General features: G+C 47.0%; 1 protein-coding gene across 2 annotated transcripts in view; it reads left to right on the top strand.

Annotated features, from left to right (window-relative positions):
- LOC138264668 (fibronectin type-III domain-containing protein 3a-like) overlaps nt 1-14,497 on the top strand; it is a 406,147-nt gene that overhangs the window by 97,094 nt on the left and 294,556 nt on the right. For both annotated transcript variants that reach the window (XM_069212562.1, XM_069212561.1), the window contains 2 exons: nt 5,262-5,400; nt 11,196-11,249. In XM_069212562.1, the coding sequence (XP_069068663.1) occupies nt 5,262-5,400; nt 11,196-11,249 (193 nt within the window). The remainder of the gene's footprint in view (nt 1-5,261; nt 5,401-11,195; nt 11,250-14,497) is intronic.

The raw sequence follows: 14,497 nt of genomic DNA, 5'->3' as shown, positions 1-14,497 counted from the left end.
CTGAGGTACACCGCAGATGATTTTGGTGGCCTCTGGGCAGAATGAGGGGAGGCGGACTCTCTTGGTTCTGCCGGTGAGAAAGGAGGTGACTCAGTCCAGGGCCCTGTCGCGGATTCCTGCATTGTTGAGGCGTGAGCGTAGGGTATGGTAGCAGACGGTGTTGAACGTGGCCGCGAAGTGCAGGAGGATGAATCCGTGGTTTTGCCATTGTCCAGTATGGTTCTGATGTCGGTGGCGGTGATTAGGGCAGTTTTGGTACTGTGGTTGCTGCGGAATCCGGATTGGGAAGGGTCCAGGGTGCTGTTCTCCTTGAGGAAGCAGGTTAGTTGTCTGTTGACAGCCTTCTCTATGACTCATGCCGGGAAGGGGAGCAGGGAGATAGGCTGAAAGTTCTTGAGGTCCTTTGGATCCACCTTGGGTTTTTTGAGGAGGGTGTTGAGCTCGGTGTGTTTCCAGCTCTTCGGGAAGGAGGCGGACTCGAAGGAGCTGTTGATGATCTTCTGTAGTTGGGGTGCGATGACGGATCTTGCTTTGTTGAGGATGTGGTGAGGGCAGGGGTCAGATGGGGAGCCGAAGTGGATGGTGTTCATGATTTCGATGGTGTTGTCATTGGCAGGGGTCCAGGAAAGCAGGAGGTTGGTCCAAGGTGAGTGTGTGGTGTTGGTGGTTGCTGGGGGGGGTCTGGGTACTGAAGCTGTCGTGGATGTCTGCAATCTTGCGGTGGAAGTAAGAGGCTAGGGAGTCGCAGATGTCTTGAGATGGTGGGATGTCGTTGGTGTTGGAGCTAGGATTGGAGAGTATCTTCACGATGTTGAAGATCTCCTTGTGGCTGTGTGCGTTGTTGTTGATTCAGTCCCTGAAGGCGGTTCTCTTGGTGGTTTGGATGAGTTGGTGGTGTTTGCGGATGGCGTTTTTGAAGGCTGTGTGGTTGTCAAGAGTCTGATCTTGGCACCACTTCCTTTCGAGTCTTCGGCAGGTTTGCTTAGATTAGTTGAGGTCCGCGGTAAACCAGAAGGCCTTTCTGTCGGTGCATCTGTTGGAGCGTTTCTTAATCCTCTGAGATGTTGGACCCTGGTCCCGGAACTTTGGCAGGTTGGCTCCTTGATTCAGCTGAGCTCAGATTGTGGTTATGACTGGATCAGAGTTAGGTTGGGAGTTGTACTGTGTGGATATTACCATCAGTGCCTTGTGCAACACCAAATTCATACCTCCACTTGAAGTTGCTGAGTGAAAGTGGTCTCCTGGATCTTAAAAGTCTTCCTTCCATTGGTTAAGTTATGAATGATTATCATCCAAACGGACAACATCCTGCCCCTTCTGTAAATGTTAATAATAACAAGGACAGCAAAGTTAGCTGCCCATGATCAAGGATTTGTTCTATTTTCTGATGTTGCATGGGTCTACAAGCAGAAAAGGATTAGTAACAGCAGGCATTTTCATTCTCCATTAAGAGAGAAGGGGATAAAAAATAGCATAGTCTTCACAGCCCCAGCCTATGTACTCAGAGGTCATAATTGCCGAGCCATTCTGACCTTTGTGGATGTTGTCATGTCATGCTTTTTAGCATGCAAATCAATTGAACATCCCGTTTGGAGACTTTTTGTCATAATGGTAAACATTTATTCATAGGGGACTTACCATTAGCTAAGATTCAAATTAATGGATCCTCCTAAAAATTTGTTAAGATTTCTGACCCTCCAATAATAAGGATCCTGTTATTGTGCCATCCTGAATTGGAAAACCAGGTGAACTGCAACCCATACACAAACTACTGCCTAAAATGCCTAAGATGTGTTTAGATAATGTGCAAATCCATGAGACACAACAGGGACAGTCAGTAGAACACCAAATCCTCTTTCTTAAATGAGCAACGTATTTAAGTATCACACTAATTATCAGGAGAATATGGAATGTATGTATATGTATATATCATTTGTAGAGCGCAACTGTCACCAGACTGGTATCCTGGTGCTGAACCCCTGTTGTAGGAAGTTAGCACTGTATATATTATCTCAAAGTGAGAGATATTGTGCACAGTCCAAGCGTTCCCTTTAGAGGTTGATAGTGGCATTAATAGATAATACTAATGCTCTATTTTGTGGTAGTGTGGTCGAGCAGTAGGCTTATCAGAGGGCAGTGTTAAGCATTTGTTGTACACACACAGGCAATAAATGAGAACACACACTCAAAGACTTAACTCGAAGCCAATAGATTTTTATATAGAAAAATATTATTTTCATAATTTATTTTAGAACCCCAAGATTCAGAATTCAAGTAAATACATAAATTGTAAGGTACTTGGCATAGGTAAGTATGGAACTTTGAAGTAAAACAATAAGGTACACAGTTTTGGCAAAAATGGCAATAAGCTATTTTAAAAGTGGACACAGTGCAAAAATCAACAGTTCCTGGGGGAGGTAAGTACAAGTTAGTTTATCAGGTAAGTAAAAAAGTTACAAGTTCAGTCTCCGGGGTATAGGCAGCCCACCGTTGGGATTTCAAGTCAACCCTAAACACCCAGCACCAGCAACACAGGGCCGGTCAGGTGCAGAGGTCAAAGTAGGGCCCAAATAACATGGGCGCATATGGAGACTAGGGGTGTTCCTGTTCCAGTCTGCTAGCAGGTAAGTACCTGTGTCCTCGGGGAGCAGACCAGGTTTTCTTTTAGAGCACTGGGGGTGGGGGATCACAAACAGGCACAAAAAATACACCCTCAGCTGCACAGGGGCGGCCGGGTGCAGTGTGCAAAGTAGGTGTGGGGTTTTAGATAGGAATCAATGGAGGGACCCGGGGGTCACTCTGGCGCTGCAGACAGGGCCATTATCTCCTCCGGACTTGCCACCAAAAGTGGGGGCTGTGTCCAGGCGTGGGCATCTCACTAGCTGGAGTGCCCTGGGGCACTGTAACACCAGGCTTGAGCCTTTGAGGCTCACTGCCAGGTGTTACAGTTCCTGTAGGGGGAGGTGTGAAGCACCTCAATCCAGTACAGGCTTTGTTCCTGGTCACAGAGTGCACAAAGGCACTCACCCCATGTGGCCAGAAACCCGTCTGGCTTGCAGAAACTGGTCAGCCTAGCACTAGTAGTTGGGCTGGTATACAAGGGGCATCTCTAAGATGCCCTCTGTGTGTATTTCTCAATAAATCCCACACTGGCATCAGCGTGGATTTATTGTGCTGAGAAGTTTGATACCAAACTTTCCAGTATTCAGTGTAGCCATTATGCAAATGTGGAGTTCGTGTTTGACAAACTCCCAGACCATATACTCTTTATGGCTACCCTGCACTTACAATGTCTGAGAATTGGCTTAGACACTGTAGGGGCATAGTGCTCATGCAGCTATGCCCTCACCTGTGGTATAGTGCACCCTGCCTTAGGGCTGTAAGGCCTGATAGAGGGGTGACTTACCTATGCCACAGGCAGTGGGGATGTAGGCATTTCACCCTGAGGGGAGTGCCATGTCGACTTAGCCTTTTTCTCCCCACCAGCACACACAAGCTGTGAGGCAGTGTGCATGTGCTGAGTGAGGGGTCCCCAAGGTGGCATAATACATGCTGCAGCCCTTGGAGACCTTCCCTGGCCACAGGGCCCTTGGTACCAGGGGTACCATTTACAAGGGACTTATCTGTGTGCCAGTTCTGTGCCAATTATGGAGACAAAGGCACAATTTCAGGGAAAGAACATTGGTGCTGGGGCCTAGTTTGCAGGGTCCCAGCACACTTTGAATCATAACTAGCATCAACAAAAGGCAAAAAGTTAGGGTATAACCATGCCAACTGTGACATTTTCCTACACCTGTAGAAAGGTACGAACTGCCAAACATATAACCATCAAGAGGAAAACATTTTAAAATATTGTTATGAGTTCTTACCACAATAAAGATAAACAAGGAAGTTTCTCATTAACACTGATCATAACAGGAGTGCCTGACACTTTCTGAGTATTCACTGTGATTTTTACTTAAAAAGAAGGCTTAAAGTATTTTCTTCCTTTGTTTTGGGCACTGGGTGAACATAGAATTTACACACCACTGGAAGGTCAGTTCTAATGGGTAGGACTGAGGTTAAATTGGCTTTGGACAGGAACATTTATAGGAGTCAGTCCTTTTTAGCTGCACAAGTATGAATTCCACAAAGTGTGCTTGCTTCCTCAGAAATTTGCACAGTGGAGGTAGAGGAGTTACTGCTCAAGGGTTAGCCTATCCAGATCGAGGAGTTGTTTCATGGTTTTCAAGACAGCGTTAAAGTTAAAAGACAAGCATTATACTCATCTCTAAATCCAGTCTGAGAAAGCAGTTGGTAAGGGGGTTCATTCAGATCCATCAAATAGTGATTTGTGTATATGAATTTTGTAAAATTTCTAGGTACCCCAAAGGTCCTTCCTCGTGATATTCTTTGAGAGGAACAGCTATTGATAAAGCTACCGTTCACGACAGAGAAAACCAGTTCAGTGATTGCTATTATATTATCCGGAAACCTTGTTATTTTTTTAATGAAAGATATGGACAGATATCGTTTTGTATATTTAAAGGTGCAACTTTATTCTTAAGTTTAGTAACCATAAGCAAAAATATCTGCTTACTGTAAATAATTTATTTTCTCGCAGTGAATTTTCAAAGATTCCTTAAGTTTGTTCTCATGATCCAATACAGGACTTAGATATTTGGTTTATGGTGCAGAAAAAGACATAGATTGTTTCTGACAGTAGTGTGCTATGAACAATGCTTTAAAATTGTTCTAAAAGTAGCCACTGTAGATCTGTCATTTTGTTGGATATATGCCTCAGCCCGTTTGTAGAGTATGCACATTTGCATTTGAGCTGTCTGCAAACATTGGCTGAGGTTTTTGGGATCCCCTAATTATCAGCAGTCTAATTATACAGTCTTGATGACATTGGGTCATTTAACTGTGAATTCTTGGACTGTCTCCGAGCAAAGAGCTAGGGACATTACTAATTTCTTGGAAAAATGCAAGATACAAAGCAGAGATCAGCAGTTGTGTGAGAGGAGGCCAAATCACAGAAATAAATTGATGTGGTAGAAATCTGTACAGAACACAAAAAGTGCACGACAATCCGGTTTACCTAGTGTTTAAAACCACTGTACTCTAATATAACTGTGTATTTTACTGCTGTGTGTCTCCCTAATGTAATGCATGCACTATTAATTTTTAAGCGCACCATGCTAACAACGTTTTCCACTTGTCACTAGTTTATAGATTTCGAATACAGAATTAACCATAGTAATGACTTGTGTATTCTTTAGGGTTTCAGTCCTGTGCAGTTCCATGGAAGGATCGGTTTCAGAAATAGTCAGTTTCAAAACCGAAAGCTGTGAACCTGACGCACCAGCTCCCCCTAAACTAATAAACAGAACCAAAAATAGTCTGAACCTGCAGTGGAAGGTAATGACCATCTGACTTTGTTTGATGCTTTAATGCACGTAATTAATTGCATCAGATATTGTGACATTTGTTAGTACTAGTAGAGTGCATCAGTAGTGAGTACATCTGCTAAATAGTTTATGATGACCTGTTAACTCTTAACAGCATAGTATATCAGTTAGCTTTGCGATGTTTGCTTTGGTCTTAAAAAGAAGGGGACAGAGTCTAGTCCACGATGGAGTGTCCAGGCGGGGCAGGAGCTACTACCTACCCTTCTGTGGATGAAGATCCTGGTCAACGGGGGAAGAGGAAGCCCAGCCGTGGAGTCCAGGAGCATCAGAGGAGTACTTGGAGCGGTGCAGATGGTGTCCCATGTTGGTCATTAAGTCGCAGATGGTCGGTGGTTAGGAGAACTACCAACAAGCCTTGGCAAATGCAAGAGGAAGCAAAAGAAGAGTTGCAAGGCTGAAGAAGACCAGCAAGGTCCAGGGATCTCGACCCTTGGAGGGGAATCCGAGTTGACCCTCAGCAGTCAGCAGAAACAGTCGCAACCCCCACAGGCAACCCACTGGCAGCAGACACAGTGTGTTGCAGTGAGGTCTAGTCAACACACCTGGAGAGGAGTCCCACCTCGCTGGAGCAGCAGAGGAGAGACTGTCCTTGCACAGATGAAGTGCTGGAGGCCAGGGCTACTCACAGCCTGAAGATCCCTTGGAGCAGGAGACAACAAGCAAGAGGAGAGTAAATCCACACATCCAGACGTTGTTGCTGTAGGTGCCTGCAGATGCAGGGAAGTGACTCCTTCACTCCAAGGAAGATTACTTCTTGCTTCCTAGTGCAGCTGAAGTCTTGCTGACCCCAGAGGATGTACAGCTGAGGAAACATTGCAGTTGCTGGAAGGAGCCAGGAAAACAATGTTGCAAGGCGAGGCCATCTCGGGAGTTGCAGTCTTGTCAGACGCTGAAGTGTCCAGTTGTGGTTCCAGTGGCCAGGAGCAGAAGCAAACAATGCAGAGGAGTCCTTATTGACGCTTGCACTTTGAATCTGGGGTCCCACCCTCAAGGGAGTCCCTACATAGCCCTAAAAGGGGGTTTGATTACCTTGCATGGTGACCACCTATCAGGAGGGCTCTCTGACGTTACCTACCTGACTTGCCCACTCAGATGCTCCCAGGGCCTCTGCCCATCTTGGTTTCAAGATGGAAGAATCAAGTGGCCACCTGAGGAGCTCTGGGCACCACCCCTAGGATGGTGATGAACAGGGGAGTGGTTACTCCCCTTTCCTTTGTCCAGTTTAGCACCAGAGCAGGGACTGGTGGGGGGTCCCTGAGCTGGTGCAAACCGGTTTATGCAAGGAGGGCACCAAATGTGCCCTTCAAAGTAACCCGCTACCCCTCCCAAGCCTTGTAACACCAATTTCCAAGGGAGCGGATGTTGCCTCCCCTCTCCCACAAGAAATCCTTTGTTCTGCCTGAGCTGGTCAAGCAGCAGGAGGGCAGAAACCTATGTGAAGGGCTGCAGCAGCACGGGCTGCCTGGAAAACACTGGAAGAGTGGTAGGAGCATTACATGGGGGTCTTCTAAGGAGCCCCCAGAGTGCATGGAATCATTCAACCAATATGGGCAACAGCATTGGGGTATGATTCCAACATGTTTGATACCAAACATGCTCAGGTTCGGAGTTACCATTATGTAGCTGGACACAAGTAGTGACCTCTGTCCAGTACACGGGTAAAACGGCATTCCTGCACTTACGAAGTCCTGTGCAATGGACCTGGAGTTTGTAAGGGCACCTCTGCTCATGCAGGGGTGCCTTCACATGCAGCGATCTGCACCCTGCCCTTTGGGTTGGAGGGGCCTACCACACAGGTGACTTACAGTGACCTGGTGTTTTGACCTGTGGTGAAAGGGTGCATGTACCTTTTCACACAGACTGCAATGGCAGGCCTGCAGACACATTTTGCCTGGGCTCCCATGGGTGGCATAATTAATTCTGCAGCCAATGGGGGACCCCTGGTGTCCCAGTGCCCTAGGGACTTATAAGGGGACACCGGTATGCCAATTATGGTGTGCCCAAAGACCCGGGGTAGTGGTTAGCAGGATCCCAGTGAAGACAGTCCAAGCACACTGATGGCAGGCAAAAAGTGGGGGTAAGCATGCCAAAAATAGGGTAGTTTCCCACAGCAATCACCAAAATTGTTTTTGAAATGAGGACGGCCAGTGTAAACCGCTGGTAACCATACACCTTCTGGGGACAAGAGCTGAGGATTTGGATAGAAGGCCCTGCCTAAATAACCTCCGATTACCGGGTCGGTGTGTCAAAAGGAGGTGCTGAGAGCGTAAAAAAAAAAAAAGTACCTGAGAAGTCCGCTGCATGTGGATGGACACTGGGGCCAGCCACTGATCGCCAACCTGAAGGAGTACTTCGTCCAAGCTCCAGAGAACCGCCGAAGCCTGAAGGAGAAGAGAGGAAGTACAACCTCATGGCATAGGTATTCCTGCTAACCAATGAAAAGCAAGGCCAGTAAAGTGACTGGAGAAGTCATTCAATGGTAAGTAGTGAAAAGGCTGTGGATGAGATGTGTAAGACTGTGGGCAGGCTGCAACTCCCTAAGTAGATTTTTTTCTTTAAAGACAAAAGATTTTACCAGAACGCAAGCTCTGTGCAGGTGAAACCTAAAAATAGCAAGTATCTTTATATATGTTTATGCATTAGAGAAAAAATGCTCAGGTAAGTACGTTTTTAGATATAAAGGGGGTGATTCTGACCCTGGCGGTAAATACCGCCAGGGCCGGGGTCAGCGGGAGCACCGCCAACAGGCTGGCGGTGCTCCTTTGGGCATTCTGACCGCGGCGGTACAGCCACGGCCAGAAACGGAAAGTCGCGCCATGGGGATTCTGACCCCCTCACCGCCATCCTGTTCCTGGCGGTTTCGACCGCCAGGAACAGAATGGCGGTGAGGGGTGTCGTGGGGCCCCTGGGGGCCTCTGCAGTGCCCATGCCAATGGCATGGGCACTGCAGGGGCCCCTGTAAGAGATCCCCACTTTGAATTTCAGTGTCTGCTTAGCAGACACTGAAATTCGCGACGGGTGCTACTGCACCCGTCGCACACCTTCCACTCCGCCGGCTCCATTCGGAGCCGGCTTCCTCGTGGAGGGGTGTTTCCCACTGGGCTGGCGGGCGGCCTTTTGGCGGTCGCCCGCCAGCCCAGTGGGAAACCCAGAATGACTGCCCCGGTCTTTTGACCGCTGTACGGTCTTCTGGCGGTTCCCGCTTGGCGGGTGGCGGGAATGACCCCCACAGTCTTTTCACTTTAAAAAGTGGACACAGTGCGAGTTATGCTGTGTTATCCTATGGGAGGAAAAACAAGTTCTGCAAACAGGTAGAGACAGCAGCTTACAAGAACAGTCTCCAGGAATTAAGTTGAGTGGTGGGCAAGGTCTTAGGCAGCACAAACAGTACACAACCAGAGGCACAGGGGCGGGCAGGTGCAAAACAGCATCAGGTGCCCAATGCATTTCATTGGAGATTGGTCACTGCGAAAAGAGGCTGAAGGCTTTTGCCAGGAGGCCCGTCGGGCTGAACCAACATTGGTGCTCAGGTCTCACAATGCTCGTACACGGGTAACCATCTTTGGTCCTCTTCTCCTAAGCTCAGGGGCAATGGATGCAAAGGTGTCTGTTTTTTCTGCCTGGAGCGGTTTTGTTAGAAGGGGGCTGCGTGCAGAAGTTGCAGGCGTCGTCTGGGAGTCCAGGAGGGATGAAACCACGATGGACTCTGACTCTGAAGGGCTGGGATATCTTGTTGGCACCGGTGGTTCACGTCAACTCAAGTTCGGACGGCAGGTGCAGTGGTGACTTCAAGTGTTGGGTTTTGGTTGTTCCAGAAACTTCAGAGTCCCTTCTTTTGAGTTTGCTGGAGGGCAGGTCTGCGGTTCACGGGAGGTCTTGCGTCTTTTTTGAAGGCAGACAGTCCCCCTGGGCTTCTGAAGTCACAGCTGCAGGACGAGTTGAGTTTGGTGCAGATTTCGACAGGCGGCGGGATTGGTACCAGGTCAGCTGCTTCTTTTCTCCTCTTCTGCTTTTGTGGCTCTTTGGTGTCCTTGGGGTTCTCAGGTCGTCATCTGCTTCTCTGGTGCTGGGGGACTCCCATAAATACTGTATTTAGAGGCGTTACGGGGAGTGTAGGGTAGTAGCCAATGGGCTGCTCACCCTGGGGTAACTACACTCCTTATATGACCACTTCCTGTGGGAAGTGGGCAGACTCCTGTCCCAGAATTCCTAAATCTGCCAACACCAAGATTGCAGATGCTGAAATGCAGTGTCCACATAATGCAGCTCACCTTAGTGGTGTGACTGGCCTGAGGGGCGGACATACCTCTCTGAATACTAAATTTCCCACCTACCCAGGTTCCAAATGGGCCCTGGTGTTGGTGGGGGGAGAGGAGGGTTGGCATTTCCCTTGTGAGCGAAGCCAGATTTTCATATTAAGGGCGGTGGGCTTCTTTGAAGCTTCCTGCCTTGGACTGTAGATTTGCGGGTCATCCTCTTGGGTGTAACACTCGGCTTTGGATCCCACCGCCCGAGAGCAAAGGCTCTAACCCTAGGAGGTCAGACTTGTGTCCGTTGTTGGCAAGCTGACTCAAACTAGTCAACAAGCACACCAGATGCTGGTGATTTTCAGGGGGCACCTCTAAGGTGCCCTCTGGGTGCATGTATTGATAAATCCATCACTGAAATCACTGTGGGCTTATCAATATGAGATGTTTGATACCACACATCCCTATCTTCATTGAAGCCATCATGTAACTGGACGACTCGTAGTGTCCAGCACATGTATTTAAAATGGCTTCCCTGCACACTTACTATGTCTAAGAATCAGCGAAGACATAGCGGGGTCATAACTGCTCATGCAGATATGCCCTCACATGTAATATAATGCACCCTGCCTTAGGGCTGCTAGGCCTGCTGTAGGGGTGACATACATATATCGCATGCAGTATTAGGGGACATGACATACAGGCTGTGTGCCATGCTCTGTTTTCACTTTTGTCTGCACCAGGACACTCAGTCTGCAGTGGCAGCCTGTCATGTGCCTGGTGAGGTGTCTCTTAGGGTGGCACAATTCGTGCTGCAGCTCTTAGGGACCCACTTTAATACCTTAGGCCCTAGGTACCAGGGGTATGATTTACTAGGGACTTACAGAGGGTGCTCAAGGATTTGTCAGTTGGGGAAACAGCTGTGCAGTTTTCGGAAACAGAGCTAGCACTAGGGACCTGGTTAACAGGATCCCAGTGCACTTTCAGTTCACATCACATACCAGGCATAAAGTGGGGTTAACCATGTCAAAAGGAGGCACTTTCCTACAACTAGAGGCCGGACAGTTACTACAGTTCTCCATAGGGTGTTAGTATTGCAGAAGGGGACCACAGTGCTGTGTTGATTATTTGTCCAATGCCATTCTGTTATGTAAAGAGCATTAAAATACATTTTTGAATGTTTTTTACTTTATAAGTCATATTTAATGTCTTCTTGGCTGTTAAAACGAGAGAAAAAAAATTCTCCTTAGAGATGTTTGTTCTCTTTAACAAAAGGATATTTGTCTTGTTAAACCGCTATTGGAGCAGGTAGAGATAACACATGTTTACGAGTTCAAAGAAGCTGCCACTGATGGAGAACTAGGATTGCAAGTAACTAACTTTTGATTTAACAAGTTGAAGCACTGTCATCCTTAGAAATACGATCTCAAATGAATTTAATATTAATCCCATTTTTGGGGATATTTTTCATTGTATCATTCATATCCTCTCTTTTCAGGCCACGAGTGATAATGGAGCCAAAATAAATGATTTTCTTTTAGAATGGGATGAGGTAGGTTTTTACTTATTTCAGTTATGTAAATATTGTTCTTTCCTAAGAGTGTGCGCCAGACTTTTGTTTTTGCCAGGCTGAGTGCTCTTAATGAGAACCGACAAGCTAATCTTCTCTCTCTTCAACGTAGTTATTAGTATAAAAGTCTCATCCTCTATCAGCCGTATTTGGTCTCTCTTCTTTGGGCGGGCTTTTGCTCTTGTGTATGCAAATCTTGTGTGCCTGTCTAGTATACTTGACTGTAGGACCTCCTGAATTTCGCTCATTTTAGTGAATAGAGTTGAGGAAGTGCACTGGTCTTGTTGGTGAACTGACGTTGGTAGGAAGTCTGCTACAGTCTCTTCCATGATTTACATCCTTCTATCTATTATAGCAATGACCTGTCCTTTCTTGCATAATCGAGATTAAAAGATTTACTTAAATAGGATTGCAAATTGCAAGCACCTGGTAGCTTTCAGAGTTCTGTGAGAGGGACAATTTTCTCAGTTGTGCTTTGTAAGGTGTTTCTTTTTCAAAAAAGTTAAAGCAAAACCCACCGCTGTCTCAAACTCTGGTCTTCCCTTAAGTTTCCAAGTTAGTATGAGAAGTGAAACGCAGAATTCAAGAAGACTATATCATATTCATTTAGGTATACTATATCATCAGCCCTAGTGGTGTCTGGATTTCTCGGACTTATTTGACATTCAGATGACCTTAGTTGACTTGATTGCCTCTGCTTGAAGGATAACTTTCCATAATTAGTTGTCTAAGAAACCATTTGGTGAGTTAAGACTGGTGAAAGATGAAAATGTTGGTAATGCAATGAGTGGATGTTAGCCGAGTTGTAGGACTATTGGCCAGTTCTTCAGTGCTGTTGCATGCTGTAGGTTCAGCAAGGGCATATTTTATACTTAACTCCTGCGTAGAAGTTGTCATTGCTGCTGGTAATTTTCAGGACCATTGCTGCATGAAGACGATCACTCTTAGTGTCTGACTGTGCAACTGTACACCTATTTTTTGCAGAGATACAACTGGTGAAGTAATTATTTATGTTATTCACTCTACAACTGGGCTATAACAGGAAGTTTATGCAATGTGAATTCTGCTTGGCATTTGTGATTGTCCTCCACTGTAATGATATGGGATACAATGCAGTAGAACCACAATACATATCACACATTGCGGCTCTTCGTCACTCACAGTACTGCGTTGCAAATAAAAACCTGGCCCCAGAGGCCTCTTCCACTTTCTTTAGGCCCACGCAGCAGACACCCTCATGGGGTTACTAAAAGGGAGGATACAGGGTCAAAAACAACAAAGGCAGAGGAAAAGGCACCACCCTCAAAGTGGCTGCCACTTCCAAACAGTGACCCTCTAGTACTTCCCTATACCCGACCACACAACACTTTTTTGGGAAATGCTGCAGGGATTTATGTCCTGTTGAACAGAAAGCACCTCCCACTGCTGGGTTTTCAACATTATACATGAGTGATATTGTTTCTAACTCATTCAACCATCACCAAACATCTCCCCTCCCCACCTGCCGACACAAACTGTCTCCAAAGCATCTGCACCTTCTGCAAGAGAAGAGGAGACAAAGGGGCCTAGAGCCAGTCCTGCTAAAGCACTACGGAGAGGGGGTGTACTCTCCGTACTTCCTTATCCCCAAAAAGAACAGCTCCCTCAGACCCATCTGTAGGAGGCTGGCCTGGCTTATAGTGGGTACCTGATGGTACTTACACCTTGTGCCAGGTCCAGTTATCCCTTATTAGTAGATTAGTAGTGTTCTAACAGCTTAGGCTGATGGAGGTAGCTATAGCAGAGCAGCTGAACTAGGAGACATGCAAAGCTCCTACTATATCACTTATATCATATAGGTACTTTATTTTAGTGACAATGTGCCAAAAATATCTCATAGGAGGTAAGTAAAATACACAAAATATACACACAAACCAAAATCAGGTAAGTAAAATAGTCAGAAAGTAGTGCAAACACTGTAGAATACAATAGGATGCAATAGGCCTAGGGGAAACACAAACCATATACTAAGAAAGTGGAATGCGAACCTCAAATGGACCCCTAGGCTAGTGTAGTGTGTAGAGGGTCGCTGGGAGTGAAAGAAAACACTAAGGGTGTCCAAGATACCCCAACCCAAGACCCTGGAAAGTAGGAGTAATGTACTACTATTTCCCCAGAAACACACTAAACTCGTGATAGAGTATTTTGCAATGACCACAACAGACTGCAAAGCACTGAAGGCGGATTCCTGGACCTGAGGACCTGCAAAGGAAGGGGACCAAGTCCAAGAGTCACGAAAGTGTCCAGGGGGCAGGATCCTACTAAACCCCGGATGAAGGTGCAAAATGGCTGCCTCCAGATGGAACGAAAGGTGCTAGGAACTTCTCCTTTGTGCAGAAGATGTCCCGCGGAGTGCTGGAGGATGCAGAGTTGTTTCTTTGGCAAAAGACCGCAAACAAACCTTGCTAGCTGCAAGAGTCGCTGTTGAAGAAAAAGGGTGCTGCCCGGGCCCAGGAAGGACCAGGATGTCGCCACTTGGGAGAGGAGACAGAAGGGGCCCTCAGCAACGTAGAGAGCCCACGCACAAGAAGGTAGCACCCACAGAAGCACTTGAACACGGGTTCAAGAAGTCTGAACACAGCAGTTGTCTCAACACTGCAAAAGAGGGTCCCACAAAGCCGGAGATCAACACAGGAAGCTGAGCATTGCAGGACAGAGAGCTGGGGACCTGGGCTTGGCTGTGCACGAAGGATTTCCTGGAAATGTGCACAGAAGCCCTAGTAGCTGTAGTTCATGCGTTGCACAGGAATACTGTCTGGAGAGAAGAGGCAAGGACTTACCTCCTCCAAATTTGGACAGTTGGACCACTGGACAGTCTGGGTCACTTGGGTCCACCACCTGTGCTCCAGGGGCCACGCTCGTCAGGATGAGAGGGGTCCCAGAGTACCGCTGATGCTGAAGTTTGGTGCCTGCTGGAGCAGGGGGAAGATTCCGTCAACCCAAAGGAGATTTCTTCGTGGCTTCAGGTCTTCTGCAACATCCTTAGGCTGAGCCACTACTTTGAGAGAACTGCTTTGCAGTTTATGCACAGCATGTGTATCTACAGCTACACATGTCACAAATGGAAAATGTTACTTACCCTTAAGAATCCGTTTGTGGCAGGAAGTGCTATAGATTTATGTGCTCCTACCCTCCTCCCTGCATGCCTGTGGTTGTTTCTTCTTTTCTCACCAAAATTGGTACTTTCTACC

Source organism: Pleurodeles waltl, chromosome 2_1 (assembly GCF_031143425.1).
Source record: "Pleurodeles waltl isolate 20211129_DDA chromosome 2_1, aPleWal1.hap1.20221129, whole genome shotgun sequence".
In the NCBI taxonomy this organism is placed as follows: domain Eukaryota; kingdom Metazoa; phylum Chordata; class Amphibia; order Caudata; family Salamandridae; genus Pleurodeles; species Pleurodeles waltl.
This window is presented reverse-complemented; position numbering and strand designations above follow the sequence as displayed.